General features: G+C 42.6%; 1 protein-coding gene across 1 annotated transcript in view; it reads left to right on the top strand.

Moving 5' to 3' along the window:
* The first annotated feature begins 13,840 nt into the window (after positions 1–13,840).
* The window catches only part of COLEC12 (collectin subfamily member 12), a 149,249-nt gene continuing 140,104 nt past the window's right edge, over positions 13,841–22,985 (top strand). Inside the window, exons 1-2 of the mRNA XM_063076627.1 lie at positions 13,841–13,895; positions 13,993–14,043. Coding sequence (XP_062932697.1) covers positions 13,841–13,895; positions 13,993–14,043 — 106 coding nt within the window. The remainder of the gene's footprint in view (positions 13,896–13,992; positions 14,044–22,985) is intronic.

The following is a 22,985-nucleotide window of genomic DNA, read 5'->3' on the forward strand; positions in this document are numbered from 1 at the left end:
CGGGGCTCCGGGGCGGCGGAGGTGCAGCCTGCGCGAACTTTCCCCCGGGACGCGGGCCGGGGAGCCCGGGCGCCGGGTTCACGCGCGGACGCTGGGGGCGCTCCCCGGCTGCAGGGGTGGACTCCGTAAGGAACCTGGAGGTGGGGGGTTTGAAGCGCGCAAGGATTCCCCTCCCCGTCGCGTCTCCGCAAAGTAGTTAGAAGCCCTCAGGCGTTGTTTACGGATTCCGCTTTCCAACTTTTTAATTGAAAAAACATGCCGAGGAGAGTGGAGGCGTCCTCGTTCCTCCCGATCGGTTTTCCGCTCTGCAGCGCTCTCCACCCTCGCCCGGTCCCCTTTCCTCCACCCGTCGCCGCTGCCCCATCGGCGCCGTCTCCGCGCTGCAGGCCGGGCATTTGCTCCGGGACGTGCTCGGTGCGCCCTCCCCACATCTGGCAGTAATTAGGTGCCCGCGGAGTGCCTTTGGCTCGGGAAGTGCACTTGGCATCTTTCTCCATCAGATCCACTGACTGGAAAATAACTCCTGCCCGTTCCGCGTCCCTTCCACGTGCCCGCCTGTGGGGTTCCTGTGCCCACGTGTGTTCAGGGGGTGACACAAATCATCCCGTTAATCGCCCCCTGGGCGGTGTCCTCGGCAGGCCGGTTTCTGGAAGTGTCAGATGTTATCGTACCTTTAAAAAGAAGCACAAGGGGATGGGCTTTGCAGGGCAGCCTTCTGTTTAGTGCAAACACGGAGAATTGTCGGCAGAATCCTGATTTATGTGTCAGATAAATCAGTACAGCGGAGGCATCAAAGGGAGTCCTTAGGTGATGGGCCTGCGTGGTGTTTACACAAGACTCCGCACAAGAGTTCCCGCTTTTGTGCTGGGATAACACGTTTCGGTCCTGCACGCTCCAGGGCTGGGTGCGAAACCGCGGTGACCGCGTTTCCAGCCGCCGGGGACCGCGCGCTGCGGTTGCTTTGACTTGCCAGGGTTGCGGTCCAAGGGAGGCGCCCGGGGAGCCCCACGCGCTGGGGAAGTCGCTTTGGGCCCTGGAAGCTTTCTCGGAAAGGCAGTTCGCGCAGAACTATCCGGGGCGAGAATGTCCCTCCAATTCATTCTCCTTCCAAGCGCGTTGTGTCTCCGCGTCAGGAGACTCCGGGAAGGCAGGTGACAACGCCAAGAGAAAAGTGGCCCGCCTCCAGGGAAAGAGAAAAAAAGGCATGATACAACTTTCTGCCTAGAGAATTTCAAAATGCAGTGGTGTGTGTTTCTTCTCTCTCCACCTCAGTTTCTCTTCTGTCGTTTACACGCACATTCCTTAGCTAGCTTTGATTAGAGGAGCTTCTCCGGAAAGAAAAGAGTTTCACGTGGCTAAAAGTTACTCTGGGGCTCAGTTATCATCATTTTAGCCAGAAGTGGGTCTTCTCTTTGCCGGTCATTAAGGCCAGTAGTTTTCGAAGTCTTGAGAAGATAAGCCACCTACTCACTCTGTTAGCTCCTACGTGAGTTCCTAAACCCTGAAAATTTTGTTATGCTTTTTACTAGGTAAATGACCGCTGTTGCAGCTTGGGTACTTTTCAGCGTTAATTCAGATCTGCAATAGAAAACACACCTGAAAGTCCTAACCATATTTTTGGTGAGATTTATGCTGCATTCTGTATTAGCTTGCAGACCCTCTGGAGAATGCTCATAGTTTACTCCCTGTGGGCATTGCCTAAAGGTCCCACCCACCTTCTGTCCCCGTTGGGGAGGCAGGTCCAGGGGCTGGCGAATCCTTGGGTAGGCAGTCACTTTGAAGGCCTCTTTTAAAATGCAAATATTCAGTAATAGGTTTGCTTACCGACTGTTTCCATGCAGTTTGCATCCATTTGTCTGGTTAGTGAGGCAGGGAAGGGGCAGTAATAATTTTTTAGTACCTACTGAGTGCCAGCCACTGTGTGTGCTATACCCTCTACAAGCATTCAGCAGTGAATCCTCTCAATAATTCTATGAGTAGGTATTTTAACCCTCCCATTATAGATGTGGAGACTGAGTCTACAAAGAAATAGGAATTGGCAGACAGGAGGATGGAGTAGGCATCTGAAGACAAGTTTTGCCAGTTCCCCTGTGTTGCTTGGAAGGCCCTATGACACCAGATACGATAACTCTGGTGCAGTAGACTAGGAGAAAAGTGAATCTGACAATTAAGTAGTCGAATAACTGTCAGTTGGTGCAGCAGCCAGGAAGGGGCTGAGCCACGCGATTGGATTTGAGGCTTCTGAAGCCAAGTACAGAGTGCATTCCCAAACAGAAAGGCAAGCCGCCTTCCGTATACCAAGTGGAATTATTTTGACCATTTGCTATACGTAGTCAACCCAAGGCTTTGCCTGGGTTCCTGATTACGTTGCATAGTTGTTAACTTACTATGCTTCAGAAGATGAGCGTGTCATTAGAATTTGATTTTCCTAAATGATAGAAGGCAATGATAAACCTTTCAAATGCTTAAAATTAAAGTTTTAATCTAAGACATTCTGTAGCCAAATAGAAAATCGGTGGACACTGTAGAAGTTACAGAAATTCATTTGCCAAAGTAAATGCTCCAGTGCAAGTCAAATGTCTCTTTAGGGTACCTATTTGACTTTCTGATTCTGATGTTTAAACCTTGGATGTGACTTTGTAATAACCCAGGCTTTCGGAGTGTAATCCCGCATCTGCTGTGACCCACAGCACCACCTATCTGTTGCACTCAGCAAACATCTGTCTCTGCTATCCCCAGAGTCACAAGTACCAAAATAATGACATCATTATATATTTTCCAGAAAAAGATTACCCTGTTGCTTCAATACTTGAAGTCTTCCAAACTGATTAAAACATGGAGTTTGTTTTAATTTATTTCCAGTTTCATATTTAACTAGAATACTACTACACCATAAATCTCATTGTTTTTGGATAAATATTCACATTCTTGATGAAGGAATCTGACTCCTCTAGTTAGGTGTGTCATTACTAAATCACATTCCTGGTGCTGAAAGTTGGGGATATTGATGAGATTCAGTGCAGCAGCACTTGTTGCCTAAGAGATGACTGAAAACAACCACCACCACTCGGGACCACAGACGTCCAAACCACTGTTCTAATTTATCAGAGAGGGGGTTAGTGCCATCAAAACATAGTGTTCAGCTGCTTGTTTTTGTACTTTTATATGTAAACATTTCTGAAATACTGTTTGGCAATAATACTTTTTAAATGCCCTAATAAGCAGTATACTTCTCCCACTATCTGTTTCCTGGGACTTACCGTCTCCTTCCTTTCCCAGTGTCTCTCTAAGATTTCTTTGTTTTTAAACTGGGATAAGCAAACACGCATGTAAGGGCTCCTGCATTCAACGCTGAAAGAATTATGCTTTCTAAAGGGAAATGGGAACAAAATGGCCTCTTTCCCTTCACTGATTGGGAATTGGGGCTAGCCTTCCTCTGGAAGGCAAATTTACAATCTAATTATACTTTTGACTTTTCATTAGTTTGGGGATGCTTGACATTCTTAATCTGAGGTTTAATTATTGCTAAGTATAGCTCTTCTCTGTGGTCTTCTATGCAGTTTCTCAAGATTGTTCCCAGGCCTTCCCCCGCCCCCCACCCTTCACCATGTGTGTCTTCTGCTGATAATGGTGTGAAGAGGAAAAGCTAGCAGATGATAGCTTTCAAGCTATGTCATAACTGGGTGTCTTCTTTTCCTAATAAGCGCTTATTCTCATTAAAATATGGTTTCAAAACAACTGAAGCAACTGCTGCCAAAGTAAGTTAAATGGCCCTTAAAGTATTAGCTTTCAAATGCAAAAATAGGCACTTAAATTTCGTGATAGAAAAAGTGTGTTTCACCTTGGGTAAACCCAGCATGTGGGTAATCTCTCAAGGAGGCAAGTCTGAAAAGGGGTGGGGTCCCGGAAGAGGAAGCCTGAGTGGTGGCAGAGCCCAGCTGTCTTTCTGTCTGTGGCCATGAGGCAGGGAACAGGGACATGTGTTAGAAGATAAATGCCAGGGATGAAGTTGATCTGTACTGTGGTTTGTGCTCACGAACAACTTCTTAGGTATTACTGTGGGGCCACTTCATATTACCAGTTATTATTTTTCCCTTTAATAATAACTAACATTTATTGAGCACCTGCCATGCCAGGCATTATTATTTCCTCCATCTTACAAATAGGAAAGCTTAGGCTCAGAGAGGTTGCATTACTTGTCTAAGGGCACCCAGTGGGGGAATCAGTATTCAAACTCAGTCTATCTGATTCCAGAATCCACATGTTAAATCTCTAGCCTAGGCTCTCTCTTAGCCACACCCTAATAACTCATTTAATCAACACATCTCTGTTAAGTCCTACTATGTGTCACGCTCCACTGGACACTGGGTGGGCAAGGTAGACAGGTCTATACCATCTGGACTCATCATTTTAATAACCTAACATCAGAGTTCTGAAGAATTGATGTGCTCTTCAGCCAGCCACTGGAGGAGCCTCTCTAGACTGGAGCTCTTGCAAAGATAAGGCAGATCGCAGGGCTGCTGTGCTGTGTAGTTTAGCTTCTGGGAAGTTCTGCTTACAGCTGATTGAATGAACGTGGATGGCCCACTATAGTCATTAGCTCTGAAAACAGCTCCTGCACAAGTCTTGGTGACACGTCTGCCATGAGACAGTGAAACATTGTCCAAAGTGCCATTTTCAAGAACAGACTGACTACCAGTGGCGAGTATAGAAAGTATTTCATTCTTTACTGCTGACAGCACAGTTTCTAACCACCTCAACTATCCAAAGCTTGAGGGAGGTAACTTTTCAATCAAGCAGTGATTTGATTTCTATTTAAGTGAGTGGCATTTGAAGAGCCAAAACCAATATAGTACCTTGAAAAGGTCCTGCTGATTGCTTAGGAGACTTTTGTAATTATATAGCAGTGAAAGCCAACATAAACAGAAATTAGCAATCTCAAATTAAGATTCTAAGGAGATCATAGGAGCTCTCTTAACCCCTGGATTTATCATGAATATTTAATCAATACTCTTAAAATATTTAAAAGAAATGTGTTTTTCAACATGGGAGGAGATTTAAAATTAAATAAATGTATTGGACTTGTATTGATGAATATATTGGATATATTTATCATGGCTCCTTCGTGCTTTCTGAATGGCTTGGTATTATACCTCAGTATCACGTGAAGTAGTATTCACTAGCCTAAGAGGTTGGACGTTTGACATTTTGCATGAAAAACTATCTTGTCACTGATCCTGTGGAAGTAGCTGTACTTCTTTGGGCCTCAGTCATTTTCTTATGACATAGAAATGTTAGGAAACTAGCTGATGTTTGTAAAACAATTTATTATTCAAAGGTAAAATAGTCCAACTTTAAGTAGATAATATACACTGTAAAAATGTAATTATCTCATAAAACATAATTATGCTTAGTGACCCCAGGAGTTAAACCTGATAACTTTTGCATGGTGGTAAGGTGTGCTGGCTCTGAAACCAGAAAGGATGGCAACCACAGGCAAATTACTTAACCTCCGGGGGCCCCAGTTTCTTTATCTGTCAAATGGGGAATAATAAGGACTTCTACTTGATAGAGTTGTTTTGAGGATTAAGTATGTTAGTATAGATCAGTTATTTAGAATGCTGTCTAGCACAAAAAAGAACTCACAACATTTCAGTTATTGTAATACTGTATTATTGTAACCTGCTGATTCCTCCAGGCATAATTGAATTACCATTTAGGAACCATTTATGTTAATTTAATCAAGTAATATAGTTTAGACCATGAAGGCAAATGTTCAGTGTTTGAATTAAAGTAGCTTTCAAATTACAAATGTATTAAAACTGGCCTAGGGATAGGAGTGAGTTGCGCTCCACGTGGAAACATGTTAGTATTGGTCACGCTCCAGCTACCTTCATTCCTGTCATTGTCATCGTGATGGTTGTCAAAAATCAGCCCTACCCAAAATGCAAGGACCATGGTTGTAGTGAAGTTTGTAATTGTAGTAATGGTACAGTTTTCCTATTTGTTATTGTAGTGGTGGAAAATTGATAAATATATGTAATATATATTTAATTTACCCGGGAGCACTAATTTTTCAGGAGCACTGTTGTTCAGGTGCCTGTTGATGATGATGTAATATTTTTAAAGATCTATGTCTCAAATCCAGTGTCCAGTATTATCCAGTAAGGATATGACATCAAGGAATCACGACATTAAACAAATTTGTCTCTAAATAAGTATTAGGACAGATGTATGTATATGTGTGTTTTTTAACCATATGACATCATGTCTATTTCATTGGTAATGTTAATTTTCCATTAAACTGTCATATTTCCATTTTATTATTTACAATTGGGCCACCAAATACTAACTAGCTTTCATTTATTCTTTTTTTTTTCATTTGTGACCGGTAAGGAGATCGTAACACTTGGCGAGGTGTCGCCCGCACCGCACTCAGCCAGTGAGTGCACTGGCCATCCCTATATAGGATTCGAACATGCGGCCTTAGCGCTCCCAGTGCCACACTCTCCCGAGTGAGCCACAGGGTCGGCCGTCATTTATTCTTTAAACAAATATTTAGTATGTACTTTCTGTATGCAAGGCACTGTAGAAACATCAAATAAAATGAACAAAATATAACCTCTGTCCTCCAGGAGCTTGCAGTCTGGCAGGCAACACAAGTCTTAGGCATAAGCAACTGGAATCTCAGGGAGAAGGTGGGAAGTGCCCTGTTTGAGGTTCAGATACCCTGGCTGAAAACAGGGACATTTTCATTTGGGGAGTGATTTGAGCTGATTCATTATCTTGCATTAGATTTCATATTTCAGATTACTTACTCTAGTAGGGTAAATGTCATTAAAAAAAATGTTATAAAAGAGAGGCAAAGGGTATGTCAGGGCCACCGTGAAACTCAACTGTGAACATTTCCATGTAGTAGGTGAGAGGAGACAAAAGTCAAACTTTTCTCGAACTTTGTCTCTAACACTCAATTTTGGTTCATCATTTGTAATTAATTATAGTATATTGCTTTGGCATAATTAGATAATTTAGATAATATGAACATAAATATCAGTTGTTGTTGTTTTTCAAACAAAGACCATTTATTTTTTTGTGTGCCTTCAGAGAAATGGATGGCATTAGTTTTTCTTGCCAAATCACCCGTGTATTTGCAGCCCTTCGGAGGCCCTCATAAAATTTGAGGCAGGGATTCAAGTCCTCATCCTGAATCTCTTCTTAACATGATTGGACAAGAATCTCCCTCACAGAAGAAAGGGATGCACATCACTTGGAGGTGCCTGTCAGTGATGGATGCGGATGTTGAGGTTTTGAATGTCGTATGTGTTGCTTACTTTTTAAGTTATTTAAGTTGGTGGCTGCTGGGGAAAATTTGGTTTAGCCCCCATTACCAACTCAGGGGCAAAAGTAACAAAAATGCCCCTCAACTTTCTCTTTATCTTAAAAGCAAACATCCCCTATTTTTACTAACATCAGAATTACAGGTTGTGACAGAAATTAGAGACATTATATGTCTATAATTTTAACTTAAAAAAAATCAAAAAACAAAAAAAAAAAGCTATATACTATTGAACCAAAAAGTGATCCTATTGTTGCAAAACATACAATTCAGAAAACAACTGAGTAATCCAAATAAATCTCCTGTGCTGCTTTTGAATATTCTATAGGTATTTAAATTGCTACGAATTTCTTCATCCTTATGGGGTAAGGTGGGAGGGAAGACCTGGAGCAGCTGGATGAAGGTACCTCAAAAGTACTCAGAACTGCAGATATTTTATTACACTGCACTGAGCCCATTCACTTGCAGCATACTTCATAACTATGGTCCAGAAATGCTGATGGGAAAAAGAAACTGTACCACATAAGGTTTTACATTTGTAAAGCTATAAAACCAGGGCACATATTGCCGATACTGCTCTTAGGTTAAATCAAGATTAAAGAATGTATTTCTTCAGTTTTTACAGTCTAAAATACATGAAGATAAATCTTCTTTAATATCAAACGGATACTTACTTCAGTGCCAATTTGCTGAAACCCAAATAGAATCCACCCCTCATAATACTCTTTTGCTGATCAAGTTTTCCTGCTGTCCAGCTCCCACAAATACTCACTTCAGACTGGAGTTTCATGTCTTTTGAAACCTGATGGTTAAACTAGTCCTTACCCAAACCTAAAGTTATCCTAGTTTTCACAAACATTCAAGTCCTGGACCATAAAGCACAGTAGCTGCTATTGCTGCCTCTACCCTCATACTTCAAAGAAAACTCATATTTATTAAACAGCCAGTATGTGTTGGATGTTTCCCATTTATCAGTTCACATTTTCTTCCCCAAATGTGTGAGATAGGAATTATTGGTTCCATCTTATAAGACACTGAGAGGCAGGTGTGAGCTTATATATTGCCAATACAAGGTAGAGCCAGTCTTCAAACCCTGGTCCTTTAATTCCAAAGCCCGAGCTTTACCATTAATTACATTAGCTTCTGGCATTAGGAAAGAAGTCTTCCAGAGTATCACAGCAACATCATGGGGATACCCAAAATATTTAGCAACTCAGGTGACATACTGTGGAAGCCACAGTTCCCACATGAAATCAACTCCATGGAGCCCTGGCCAGTGGAGGGTGGCCATAGACTCTGAGTCCAGATGGCACTGGGCACCTGCCCCAGGGAGAAGTGACAGGGGTCTGCTACAATAGGTAGTGGTGTTGGTGGGGACACACGGGATCAACTTGCAGAAATGCTCAGAGCAAAGACCGTTCACCAGTGTGTTTGGAAGCAGTTAAATGGCCCATACTGTTTTGTTCTAACGGCAATGACAAGTATACAAGAGCTGGGAATGTGTCAGGTACAAACAGTGTAGATGGATACAAACAGGTAGACAGCACCTCTGGGCCCAGCTTGGAAGAGAAGTCTAAATTCAGCCTAGTCTCTCTCCATGGTCCTTCAGCCTGGTTCCTAAAAAAGTGTGAACTTGCTGTGTTGTTCAATTTGGCATTCGCTGGGAGCCTATTTTGTGCCGGGTATTTAGGACTCCAAGTCCAAACTTTTTATTCTGTTGTTACAGGTTGAACTCCATACTCTGGCTCTTTGGGTATGTTTTCCAGCCATCAGCATCAGTTGCACCTGAATACATTTCTTTTTGTCTACCTGACTTTTATTTTCCATTCATATTCCCTTGCTTGGCTTTCTTTACTTTATTTTTTATTTTTATCAAAGTTAGAGATGCGCATAGTATATAGAGTCAAGTAATATCACAGGTTCATTATGAAAAACAGCAGTTTCCTGCCCAGCCTACCTTAATTTCATCATTTTCTATTCCCCAAAGGCAACCTCTTGGTGACTTTTGAGCATTTTCTTTTGGCATTTACTTCTCTTTCAGTTACCTACTGATGCCTGACAAACCATTCCCAAATGCTGTAGCTTAAGACAGCAGCTGTTTATTTGATTACGGTTCTGCAATTCAGGCTGGACTTGGTGGGGACAGCTCGTCTCTGCTTCCGGTGGTTTTGGCCGGGCTGGCCACGTGGCTTGACTCACGGGTCTGGAGACTCACTGGGGTGTCTGGAATGGCTGAGGGCTGCTTGTTCTCTCCCTCCCTGCAGGGTCTCTCATCTTGCAGGATTCTGTCTGTCCAGGAGGCTTCTGGGCCAGCAGGGTAGTTGGACTTTTCACATGGCTGCTGGCTACCAAGAGTAGGACAACAGAAACCAAAAGACCTTTGAGGCCTAGGCCTAAAGTCACCCACTGCCACTCTGCCACTTTCCATTGGCCAAGGCAAGTCGCAAGTGCTGCCTAGATTCAAGAGGAAGGAGATGGACTTGCACATGGAGGGCTGGAAAGAATTGTTGGGAGCCCTTTATGCCGACGATCTACTGCAGTCCCCATACTTCTAAGTGACATGCTTATGCTAATATCCTTATTTGAGTATATCACTCTTACCTAATATATATGTGTGTGTATATATATTATATAAATATATGTATATATAAATATATATATATTTGTCTTAGACATTATGTTTTGACTTCCTTTATAGCAGATAAGGATTTGATTCTCTTTCACCTTCCACCTAACAACCCTCATGTATACCTTCTGTTCCCTTCCATCCTCCCTGTATAGTTTCAGCATAATCTTGGTTAAATCAATACTCAGTGTCTTCCTATTTTAGCCTCACCTTTGTTCCCCTTCCAGAGTTACCTGTGTTTCAAATGCTTAAGCCTTTTCAGGATTCTGCAGTATAAATGAGTGCTTCTCAGCTTTCCATGCTGCTGGCACAGGATTCAGTTTCTTGGGTCTGTGGGTCAGTTACCACCATGGTATAGAACTCCAGTCCCACAGAGGGTCTTAGTCTTGGTCCGGCTACTCACGAGCAGTGAGGCCTTGGGTCCAACTAACATAACTTCTTTGAGCCTCGCTTTTCTCTTCTGTAAAACAGAAGCATGAAATGTGAAGTAGCTGGCATTCAGTAGGTACTGACTGAATATCAGTTGTCTTATCTTCCCCAAACATGGTGAGTATTCAAAAAAAGCCTTAATTTCTTTCCTTTCGGAATTCCTTTAGGAATTCATGTGGAAGAGATAAAGACATCTATAACTAATTTTCTTAATTTTCAACAATTTGGTAGTGGGCTCTGGGTGAGCATGTAAGCTAATGAACTAAATACCGAGCTTTACCTGCCATGACTCTGCCCAACTTTTAAGAGTAGGAAAAGAGGATTCTAAAGTCAGCTTTTGAAAACATTGAGTAAAACAAAGTTAAACAAGTTTTGTTTTCTTCTTTTAGCACTTCTCAGAATCTCTAATAGTTAAAAAAAAAACATTTTGATGAAAGGGGGGTACTTAGTGAGAAATTGGTAAAGGACCACAAGAAATGATTACATTGTATAATGAAAAATATAGTAATAAAATAAATAAAGCCATTTTGAATTTCTAAGAAAGGGGTATAATATGCAGTGCTTCCCAATTTCTCTCCCCCTACAAAGAAAAAACCTTAAGGCTGATTTAAGACACATATCTATGAGATCCTTTAAGACCCGTGCACCATGCACAAATCCCACAGACCCGGACGGCTCACTTCACAAAGACCATGAGATAGAGACCGATGAAATCAAGCAGGAGGAACTTTATTCCAGCATGCTGGGGTCACTTAGTCTCCTGGACAGAAGCGACCCTGAGCTAACAATACAAGCATCTTTTATACAGTTTTTCTGAACAGATCTTTGTGACAGGATGAGTTGTTGGTTATCTGTGGCGCCTTTAGATTTATGGGTAGACTTTAGCAGGCTGGTACCCTGATAGATTTGTGGCGCCTTTAGATTTACAGGTGGGCTTTAGCAGGCTGGTACCCCGATAAGGAACGGCGCATTTCTCAATCGTTTATCTTCCCCAGGGTCTGGCCAGGTGGCCTTTAGATAAGGAACTAGTCAGTTCCTGGAACTGGGTGGGGGTCATTCCCTTCCTTGGAATGTTTAGTGTGCTCGGGCCTGACCTTTGTATGGCCCCTTAGAAGCTGCTTTACTTAAGCATTTGTTACAAAACTGCGTACGTTAAAGTTATATTTTTCTACAATTCCCCTACAATCCCTGATAATCTCAGCCAGAAGTTATCTGCAGTACCTTACTTTGTACTCCTTATGTTTCATTTGATTTTTCTATCTAATTTTAGACACTGTTATTCTTTTAGAAGCTGTTGTAAGAATTCCTAATCCTTTGGGGATGAGGGTTAAGACAAGAAGCAGGAGATCCTCCCTGAGCCCTTGTCTTCTTGAACCCCTCATGGGTTTGAGTGTGTTAATTTGGAGGTCGAAGCAGGGGCGGGCTGAATTGCTTTAATAACAAAAAAAAATGAGAAATTGGAAGTTCCCAGGGAAATTTCAGGAAGGAGAGAGGAGTCAGTCAGACTAAATGCTGCATGGGAAAAAGATCAGAGAGGACAAAGAAAACAAACAAACAAACAAGTTAATGGTAGCCCTCCTGAAAAGAAGCTCTGGAGAGAACAGAAAAGTCTAATGGGACATTTTGAGCTATTTGATACTGTGGGCGTGGCATCAACCTGCTCTTTTGTTTCCTCTGTGAAATCTTAAGTGATGTTTCCTGGGCCCCCAGTGTCTGAGCGTGAGTAGATCCTGTTGCAGAGGTGGCATGGTGCTGGACTGGCTAGAACTGGCAGGGGGGCTGACATCTAGGTGGCATCAGTACTTACGTTGAGCTAGGCTGAAAGCATGTATTTACTGAATGAATGAATAAATGAATGAATGGACTTCTGAGCAGAAGCAGCAGAAAAGGGTTTCTCTTTAACTGAGAATAGACCAGGCCTCAGCCATTGATAAGGCAGATTGCTAAGCAAAGCAGGCACTGGGTGGTGACTTGACTGGTATTTGCTGAACTGGCCAGTCACTGAATCAGTGAGAAGAGCTCTGTCTCTTGGTCGTAAGCATGTTCTTCCATGTAGAAATCTAAAGCTGTAATCCCTGACTTAAGAAGACAACTTTGATTATAAATACCTGGACTTCTAGATTCCAAACCAGGATCTCGTCCCTGTCCTCAGAATAAGGAGACATGGCAAAGTATAAAGGTAGTACACCTCTTCATTCTCTGTTAGAAATTATTGACCTCTCATATGCTTTTATAAACACGTTATAACAATCTAGTATTCTAAGGCTCACCACATTGTTCATAGATATCATACATTTTGGGTTCTCTGTAATATGTCAAGGTTAGGATTTAGCCAGGTCACGTCCCATGTGGGGGTTGAAAGACTCACGGGCTTTGTTTCTCCCTGCATGCCTCTCTTCCTTGAAAGCCAGTCAGTCTTGAGGTGAGGGACCTTGACTTACCTCTGAAGCCCGTGGCCTTGCAATCTCTAGTCGATAGTAAGTGCTGAATAAATGCCTTAGAGCGAGCTGCCCGTGGGGAGAAAGCTGAGTGCTGAGCAGTCATGGTGGCCAGCAGGGCCCCTGGGAAGGCCTGGCCTTGACACCTCTTACTTGTCATCAAAAGTGTCCTTTAATTGTACAGTTAACATGAAATTGTGTCTGCATAGTGCTTGCCCTTTCCAGACTCTCACGTGGCAGAATGGTAACACGAGAAGTTCGTTATCTGTGTGGTAAGGAATTGCATCACATCCACAGTAGGAGGGAGATTTTAGGTCTCTTGTTAGAAAGGTTGGCTGACATAACATCTCTCTTGTTTCCACAGTGGTTCTACATTTAGGAATTCCCACAGAAGGACGTCTTTTGAAATGCATTTACCGGGAAACCATCTGTTGGTTCCAGTTGTCCAGCAGAAAGAGGGTGGGAAAGGGTTTGGCAGTCATTGCAGGATTTGTGCTGAGCTCCTGAGATAAGACAGTTGGTGGAAGAGATGATCCCAGAGCCCAGACATCTGAAAGGGAGGGCTTTAGAATTGGTTCCATGAAGATAACTTAACCCTTTGGACAGTTGATTATGCAGTCATTAGTTCAACAATGTTTATTAAGCCCTTGCTCTGTAACAGGAACCATTCTGGGCACTGGGGATTTATGCATGAACCAAGACAGGAGAAGTTTCTGCTTACAGGAAGCAAGGTGGCAGCAATAAACTCTCTCTCTTTCTCTCTCACTCACTCTCACACACACACACATGTGCACACGTGCAGACACACACACGAGAAAGAGATCAGAGAGTGATACGGAAAAAGCATCGTGACAGAGAGTGGCTGGGTGGTCCGGAAAGGCCTCTCGAAGGAGTCACAGTTTAGCTGAGATCTGAATTAGCAGGAGTCACATTAAGAACAGGCAGAGGAGCATTCCAGGCAGTGGGAGCAGCCAGTGTGGAGCCCCTGTGTTCTCTCTCAGAAGGCCTGGTATGACCCAGGAGCAGAAGGAAGCCACTATGATGAGTGTCCTGGACGAAGGGAAGGGTGAGCAGGTCGAGATCAGGGCAGTTGAATCCTGCACCGGCCCTGCGCTTTCATGCCCCTTGCCAGGGTTAACCCCATGTCTTTTCTTCTCCTGCAGACGACTTCGCAGAGGAGGAGGAGGTGCAGTCCTTCGGTTACAAGAGGTTTGGTGAGTTCTAACAAAGCTCTGTCCTTCTCCATGCTCAATCTGGGATACAGTAACAGACCCTCAGAGACCATGACCCCATTATCAGACCCTTGCCACACATGAACATTTGTGTTTCTGAGATCCAATTCTGGTTGGAGATTGAGTTCCTGTATGATGGGTAGATGGTTTCTCACAGTGTCTGAGGGGCAGAGGAACCCGAGCTGTGCCCCAGCATGGGAAAGCGATGGGATGCTTAGGGATGCTAAATGCAACACAGATGGCTTACAAGGCAAAATATGGTGGGAAAGGTAAATCTGTGACCAGACATGGGATTTCTCTATTTTGATATTTAGAAAACAGCTTTTTCCCCGTGTCTTACCTGTTGTCCAGGACTTGTGCTCAGAACTCAATGCTAGTGGATGGGTAAGAGTGAGACTTTTTCCAGGAGCCCAGCTAGACACAAGTGCTCTGTGGTGGGCTGAATAATGGCACCCAAAGATAGCAACATCCTGATTCCCGGAGCCTGAATGTTACCTTATATATGGCAAAAGGGACTTGGCAGATTAGGTTGAAGAGCTGGAGATGGGGAGAGTAGGTTACCCAGGTGGGCCTAAATGCCATCACAAGTGTCCTTATAAGAGGGTGGCAGAGGCAGATTTGACTGCAGAGAGAAAGGGATGGATGATGGAAGCAGAGACTGCAGAGATGTGCTCTGGAGGTGGAGGACGGGACCACAAGTCAAGGAATGCAGGTGGCCACTGGAAGCTTATAAAAGCAAAGAAATGGACTCTTCTTTCAGCCCTTTCAATATCTTTATTTCAGTGAACTGAAGCCAATTGCAGACTTCGAGTCTCCAAAACTGTAAGAGAAGAAATTTGTGTTTTTAAGCCCCATGTTTGTGGTCATCTGTTACAGCAGCCGCAGGGAACACCTACCTCCTGGGCTGCCACACACGGGCATGCTTCTGTGCTTTGACGAGGCTTCTCAGGCTCTGCAATTTGGCTTTGAAATGCAGAGAACATTGCAAAGTTTCACATACAGTTCAAGGGAACTGAGGTTTTTCCAACCAGCTTGTTCCTGTGCCTTGGCCAGGGGAAATGGAGAAGTATAGAGGAGAAAAGAGTGTGTGTGTGAGTGTGTGTGTGTGTGTGAGTGTGTGTGTGTGTGTGTGTGTGTGTGTGTGTGTGTGTGAGAGAGAGAGAGAGAGAGAGAGAATATCAAAGAGAATGAATCTACTTCCTGTTGCTTAAAAAAAAATCCTGGCTGGACTTTGATTAAAGTTAACATTCCCCAGCTGCTCTGGCTCCCTCATCGCTGGAGCATGTTTTTGTTGTGGATGCACCCTTCTGCATTTCTTCCTGGGGAAACACAGGGCTTTCAGAGGGGAGTGCAGTGGCACCAGCCCATCGCTCCTCCATTCATGCCTGGCAGAGAGGCCTGTGCTCAGTCCTTTCTCCCCTCCCCTACTTGTGTTCTTTACCTACACAATTGCATGTTTTGGTTTTAGTGCCCTGTGATGTTCTGCCTTCCCATGTGGGATCCACTGAAGGTGGCAGTAGGAGTGAAGATGAAACCAAGAATTATAAAGGAAAAAAACCAAACAAACCAAACATAAAAAGATAGAAATAAAGAGGAAAATCAAACATGAAAATAAGGCAAAACAAATGTCGAGATGCCGATATATTTTGGATATCAGTAGAAATATGAAGAACTAAGAGAAAAAGTTTCTTTAAAAAGGGTGACCTTGAAAAGTTCATGACCATGTAACTAGCTAGATGGGTGGAGGTTTGGTGAAAAACACAAAAACAGTATGTTGCTGAAGGGATTTTAATTTATGGTGGTTCAGTTATGCATGGGAATTGCAAAGTGGTGACTCAGAGGGGACACGATAACAGCTTATGAATACGGAGAGCATAAACAGAAGCGTGAAGAGAATAGTACCAGGTGGTGCCAGTAGCAGAGAGGGATGAATAAAAATGGGAAACCTTGGAGTAGGCTGTGAAAGAGACGTTCCTGATGTTGAAAATGCTTGGATTCAGCTTCTAGGCAAAGTGATAGATATCCAGTAGAATTTTGCAGATGGAAGAACTTTTTGAGATGAGTAGAATTAGCCTTGAATTTTACAGATAAGGGTGGTGAAGCCCAGATAAAGTCCTTGCTCAAGCAAGTGAGCTGGGGTTAGAAGATTCTGGATCTTCTAGCTCTCAGGCTTGTGTAGTTTTGGGGAAGGGCCCAGCAGTGGAATTGAGATGACCTCTCAACTTCTGTGTCCTGGAAGAGAACCTGCAGCTCTGGAACCATAAAGTGGGCTGGACACCCAGTCTGGCTCCACTGGGAAGGTCTTGCCACTTCTACAAGGCCTAGGACTCTGGACCTGGTTCTTTAGAAGGTAAATGGGTTTCAGTGTCTAAAAAGTATCTAAATCTGATCATTGAATCCAGCAGAACCCACAAACCCATTCCTTCAGGTATGGTTAAACTTTAACCATTAAAAGAAATCCAAATTCCTTCTGTGCAGGAGGTTGGTATAATGTGGTAGGTGGAAGGCATTCAGAGACAGGTCAGCCCTCCAGGCCCTGCTCGTAATTACTCATGTGACTTGAAACCAATTACTTAAATTCTGTGGGCCTCAATGCTACATCTGCCCAATAAGCAGAGTGACACCTGCGAGGTGGGTAAGTCTACACATAGGGCTTCGGTGAGTTTAAGAGAGATACCAGATGGACAGGTGCTTTGAAGGTAAAGCACTATAAAAACGCAAGGCTGTATTATCCTTCTCCTGAGATTTGGGGCTATTAGCACTCTGGACATTTTGGGGTAGCCACTCCAGAATATCAAAGCACGACAGGCCTGAAACCTCATTCCTGAAGAGATGTGAAGGTGTGATTTACTTCTGAACATGGTAATTTTGTAGGCTTTTAGTTTTGCAAAAGTAGATTGGATAACATAGAGGGTTTAGTTATCTTCTAATTTTAGGTATGTTTTATTTATGCAAATAAAATAAACACAGCCTGAATTTAGACTACAGATGAGCCAGGGGTTAATTATTTGCAGGTCAAAGGGGCCATTGTTTTAGCACATCATTACTGGATGGGTTTGTATCCAAAGTTATTCATATGTAGTTATTCAAAAGTGTTTCCTACATAAAGTCAAGGCTGATTATATAATAATACTGTGCTTTTTTCAAAATTAGCATGGTATTATGATAAAGAGCAAAATGTGCGTTCTTTTGCAGTTATCTAGTGTGGTATTATTTTAGTTCAATCAGCCCTTGTTTATTCAGAGATTCATTATTGCATTTTAGTCTCTACCAGGTCATCTGTTTTTCTTCAGTCTTTCCGTATGTCAAGCTTGTTAACCCGGTTCCCAAAGTTCTGGGCAGGTGTCTAAAGGAAAGAGAGAGTTCAGTCTGACGGTTTTGCCACTTATTTGCTACTCTGACAAAAGCTTCAGTGAGGGAAAATGTTTAAGGGTTAATTAAGTACGCATTTTCAAGCTGTCATCAGGCTTTGAGGGTCAGCATTTTTTAGCCTCAGTCTGCAGAGCTAATTGGGAGGTAACCATAGTTACAATTTGGCAGAGCACATTTTCTGGGACATGAGGTACTGGTATATTAATTCTTATTTTCTATAAAGTATGATATATACTACAATGATATATACTTATTTTTCAGTTACTGTTTTCTTCAAAAATATCACACATGGCTCTAGAATCCTTTATTATTATACTTAGAAAGAGAAAGAGAGTTGGCACCACCCCAGATGTCTCAGGCTCTCCCTTGGAAGCCTGCTTTGCCCCCTTTTTGTGCTGGGAGGCACTAGACTGACTTTGTTTCATTGATTGGTCGCCATGGGTTCTCCTGTGTTATTTTTGGAATATGATCTGGTATAATAATAGATGTTGAAACTCAGAATGATAGAGGGGCAAGAGGTACATGGTTCAGCCTGTAAAAATCTCGGGTGGGTTTAAGGGTTTATAGTAGGCAACTGTGGGCAGCTGGAAACATTTGTTGTTTGTGTTTGACAAACAAAGCTATAACAAAATTGCTTCCTTGGGGCTCAGGGATAGGAATTATTAAGAGCTATGAGAGAAAAAGATCTGAAAAATTGCAGACTGTAAAACAGTAACAAAAAGTAAAAGGAGGCATTCTCTATTGAGTAGAACCCAAGTCTCCTGTGAAAACTAGGTGGGAAAGTTCCAAGGGAACTACTGAAAAATTATTTTAGGGTTACAGTCCAGAAAGGAGTGCCTGATGCCTTTTCCTCTCAGATCAGTAAGTGTGTTCTTTGAAGGGTGCTCTTGGATGATTTCGTTTACCCTGCAACTTCACAGGCCTGTCAATCAATAGTTATAGCTTCAGACAAGTCGGGCTTTTCTTTTCCTTTTCTTTATCCTTGAAAAATAATTTTGGATAAGCAAGAATATTTTTAACAGTTTAACCCACTCAGGGCTGGGCATACTGAAGCAACCTGACAAGTACACATTGAACAGAGCCCAGCCCTGCTCCCAAATGTCCCCACCTTACTTCTTACCTTCACCATCCGCTCCTTCCAAACCCATTCTCCAGCGAGGTAGGCATATGAACCTTCCAATCAATGGCTCTCGTTAAATCATAGAGCTGTTTCTTGCCAAGAGAATTAGAAAAATGGAATGTCTAAAAGCAGAGAGGACCACTTGGGCTTCTGAAAAATCTCAACACATGTAAGCATAGCCAGATAGACAGAAAGAAATGTTCTTTCTGAGGCACATGGTGAGTTTCTGCTTACAGTGCAGAGAAGATTGAAGAGTTGACCAGGAAGATGCTGAACTGTGCTTGAGAAGCTGCTCAAGGCAAACACCTGGCTGCCTGCACTTCTGGTTGCTTGGGCTTGAGGGAGGCAGGCTGCCTGTCCTTTTCTGCTGGAACTCCTCCCAGAAGCCTGGCTTCCCCTTTGGATTTGGAGAAGGTGCCGCTTTGAAGCTTCTCTGTCTGTGACAAGAAGGAGGGCTCCAGGCATTCTCTCACCACAGCCCTTGGAAGACTGACACCAGCACAGTTTACCAGGCCATGATGAGAATGCCAGGAATTGCCATCATTTCCTGTAGGGAGTGGACTGAAGAACCAGGGTGAGGCTGTCCTCTCAGCAGCACCTTTCCCAAACATCGCTAAGTGGAATGGGGACCACGATAGGCAAAGGACTGACACAGGGAGATAAGGGCAAGGGAACAGAGTTTGATTTGGTGGCCCTTGTGGGGTTTCCTTGAAATGTTCGAAGCCATTGGCGTCACTTAGTGGGAGAGTTTTATTTATGTGGTTTTTCAAATCCTAAGGGAGTGATATTTCTGATTTTATAAGAATTTGGTGTCAGATGGCTTGTGGAGAAGTCAGTGCAGAAGAGATTCTCAGGCAGAATTGGCGTGAAGGGCATTCACAGAATAGCTCCTCCAGCCCCTCACCCCTTTGCTTCCAGGCAGGCAGTGGGGGGTCCTACAACCTGAGAAAGGGAGTTTGCCGGGCCCGTTACTTTCTTTTAAATAACCTGAGGAGCTTTTATATGCTTATCGTTGTAAGTGATATTCACAACCTCCCTTGCGAACAATGTGTGTTCAGGTTTCCCTCCTTTTCCTGTCGAGAGGACTTCTCACTGGTTCGGCTGGGTCCTCCCTGCCTGGTGTTTCTTGCTCATCGGTAGAAAATTGTTCAACACCACATTCCTATGTGATTGTGATATTTTGTTTTTATGTTAGCCATTTTCATGTGAAAGAAACCATTAAAGCATCCTTTCTTGAGTATCTATGAGTGCCAGATGATGTACCACCCATGAGTTCCTTTAATGCTCCCAGAGATCCTTGGAGGTGGGAATTGTTCATGGTTTGTAAGTGTGGAAGCTGAAACTCACAAGGCTGAGTGGCACGGCCAGGGTTTGAGTTAAACCTGACTTCAGTCACCAGTGTGCTTTCCACTCCACCCATGGCTGAGAAGCACATCGATGCCCGTTCTGAGAGCATCCCAAGACTTTGATGGGAAAGTAAGTCATTGTAAATGTGTGTGGTATATTTTATAATACTGAACACAAGCCCTGAATTTTCCAACCCTTTTAACAACCCTCCACCCTTTCCCTGGTTTTCATTCACTTATGAATCCTGGTAATGGTATAGGAGGGAGAAGAGGGGGAATAATTTGTTTTTCAACAATTGGGTTGAAGCTGAATGTGGTTTGTTTTTATTTTTGGAAAAATTAAAGAAAAAAATCTACTCAGCCATTTTTCTGTTAAGACAGCATGAAGATATTAGGTTGTTTCCAATGTTTGGTTGTTGGGGGTAGGGTGGGAAAAAGTTATTCCTTTTGGTAGCAACTTCAAGCAACTTAAAACAGATGAACTCTTAAACTTTCCTTAGAAGATTTGAGCTGTTCGTTTGGAGGCTCCATGGGAAAAGGAAAGCTGTCCTAGGGCTGTGGATTTTGAGGGGAGACCACGATCCTCAGCAAAGTTGTGAACTAGAGCATCTCTTTCTCTGTCTCACTTTCCCTCTGGTGCCTTTGGTGTTCAGTCTACAGTGCGGTGGATGCTTAGGAAGGAAGGCTTTGCATTTAGACCATCCTGGCTCACGTACTGGTTTTGCCCCTCACAGCAAGTCATCCAACCTCTCTAAGCCTCACTTTGCTCATCTGTAAAATGGGAATGGCAAGAATACCTTCTCTGCAGGGTACCTAGATTATAAAACCTATACCTAATGTTCATGAGGGGCCAGGTATTCAGCAGGTCTGCACTGAACTGTGACTGTCATTAAACTGCTGACTGCTCTCAACCCTCAGTCTCTTCTTCCCCCTCCCTAGGCTTCAGCAGTCCCTTGTTTGGCTGCCTCAGCACTCCCTGCGTGGAGCCCAGTAGTCCCCATGCCCTCTGATCCTTCCCTCCATTGAAATCTTACTGCCCTCACTCCTGTATTCTCTGCCCTGCATCAGGGCCATAATTTGTTCAAGGAATATCAAAGAGGCCTATCTTATTGCAGGGCTTTTTTAAAATTTAAAGGCTTGGTGGCCACCAGCAAAGAATACACAGCAAAGAATTCCTTAAAGAATACATTTTAAGGAAAGTAGCAGAGTGGCATAAAGAGCTGCTTTCCTGGAAGGGTGGGTACCGCATCATGGCGAAGAGAATATGTGCTGTAGCAGACTGCCTGGATTCTGTTTCCAGCTTTGCCACTTACTAGTGAGATAGCCTTGGGCAGGTTAACCTCTCCGTCCTCATGTAAAAGATGGGGATAATTCTAGTGTCTCCCTGTAGGGTTATTGCGAGAACTGAATAACTAATACTTAGAGCAGTATCTTGTACCTAGAAAATTCAATATAAATGAGGGGCTGGCTTGTTTGCTCAGATGGTTATACTGTAGCCTCATAACACTAAGGTCATGGGTTTGGATCCCAGTACTGGCCAGCTGCCCCTCTTCCCCCCCAAAAAGGCAAGAAAGATCTATGTAAATGTATGCATTATGAAAAGTGACATAAATGGTCACAAAGTGGCTGTAGTAGTTCAAGTGGGTGAAAAAGACCATCTTTATTTCAGTGTCAACTTTTGGGGAGCAAAGAAGCTTTCCCAGGAGGCCTTCAGTAGACTTTCCCTCACATCTCATTGACCAACATCAAGTCAAAAGTCCTTTCCTAAATTAGTTCTGGAAAAGGGAGGGACTGATTTTGGTTGGCTGGGGCTAATTGTTGAGGATGGCATGCATAGTGAGGAATTAAGCACTCTGACCACTATTATTATTTATAACTTAATATCGCTGGTATATAATATTTAGAATCTAATATTAAATTCTATAGTAATTAGTTATTAAATAACAACTCAATTATAATAGGATACATTGTTATTTATAATCTATTCTACTTATAAAATTGTTTTATCTGAAACATTTAAAATTCAGTTTATTCATTAAAATAATTACATTTACTTTTAAATTGTAGTTTTGTTATAAATGGAGCTGCATGGTGCTGAACTCTCAGGAAATGAGAGTTCTTACTTTTTGACAGTTTGTAAAGAGAGAACTTCAAAAACAGGAAATCAACATGATAGAGAAGTGAATGAATAAATGAATGAATGAACAAAAGTTTTTTGTTTTTTTTCTTGAAACTTAGTATTTTCTATACTGTTAAACAGATTTTGAAGAAACTTTTTTTTTTAGAAGGGGAACTAAAAAAAAAAAAATGGGAAAGTTCCAGTTCTTAGTGAATACAACTCTTGCCACATGAAACATTGTGAAATTGGTCTCATGTTTTGAGTCATCACTTAGAAATACTTTTTGCTTCTTCCAATATTTCAATTTTATTCTTTTTATGGGTCTTTGAGTACTGACAATTGGCCCTAATTGACACAAGCTTCTCTTTTTATACATTTGGGTAGTTTTTTCTTTTCTTTTTTCTGGATGGGTATGAATATTTCCACACACAGATCAATTTCTTTTACATGCTGCAGAAAATGGAGGAATTTAGACCTGTCAGGAAAAGCAGGAGCATCGAACTCGGACGTCTTCACAGGCTCTGGCAGAAATCCAGGCTACATTCTCATGCTCAATGTCTGAAAATACCCTGTAGTCTCTAATATTTGAAATAATCTTTCTCACATGTCCTCCTTGTTCTGTGAAACAGGAAAACATATGCGTAAAGTTATTGCTGACATTTTAGATCTTGAATCTTCAGTCTAAATTCAAGAATTCAACAACAGTATAAGTGAGCAATAATCATCTTCTTCCCCCTTGTTGAATAATACATTGTGTGTTATTTTATTTTGTGCTTGTGAGAGGAAGTCCATATAATATCTCTGTTTTAGTACTTTACCTGGGCCATTTGATAAGAAATATCAAGATGAAGTGATTGTTCTACCTCTTGTTTTACATAGGAGTCTTATTGCTTAAAGTCTTGCTTTTGGGAATAATAGAGAGGAAAGATGAATACTGATAATTCTGATAAGCATTTACTGAATGCCT

The sequence above is a fragment of the Cynocephalus volans genome, chromosome 13, assembly GCF_027409185.1.
Source record: "Cynocephalus volans isolate mCynVol1 chromosome 13, mCynVol1.pri, whole genome shotgun sequence".
Classification (NCBI taxonomy): domain Eukaryota; kingdom Metazoa; phylum Chordata; class Mammalia; order Dermoptera; family Cynocephalidae; genus Cynocephalus; species Cynocephalus volans.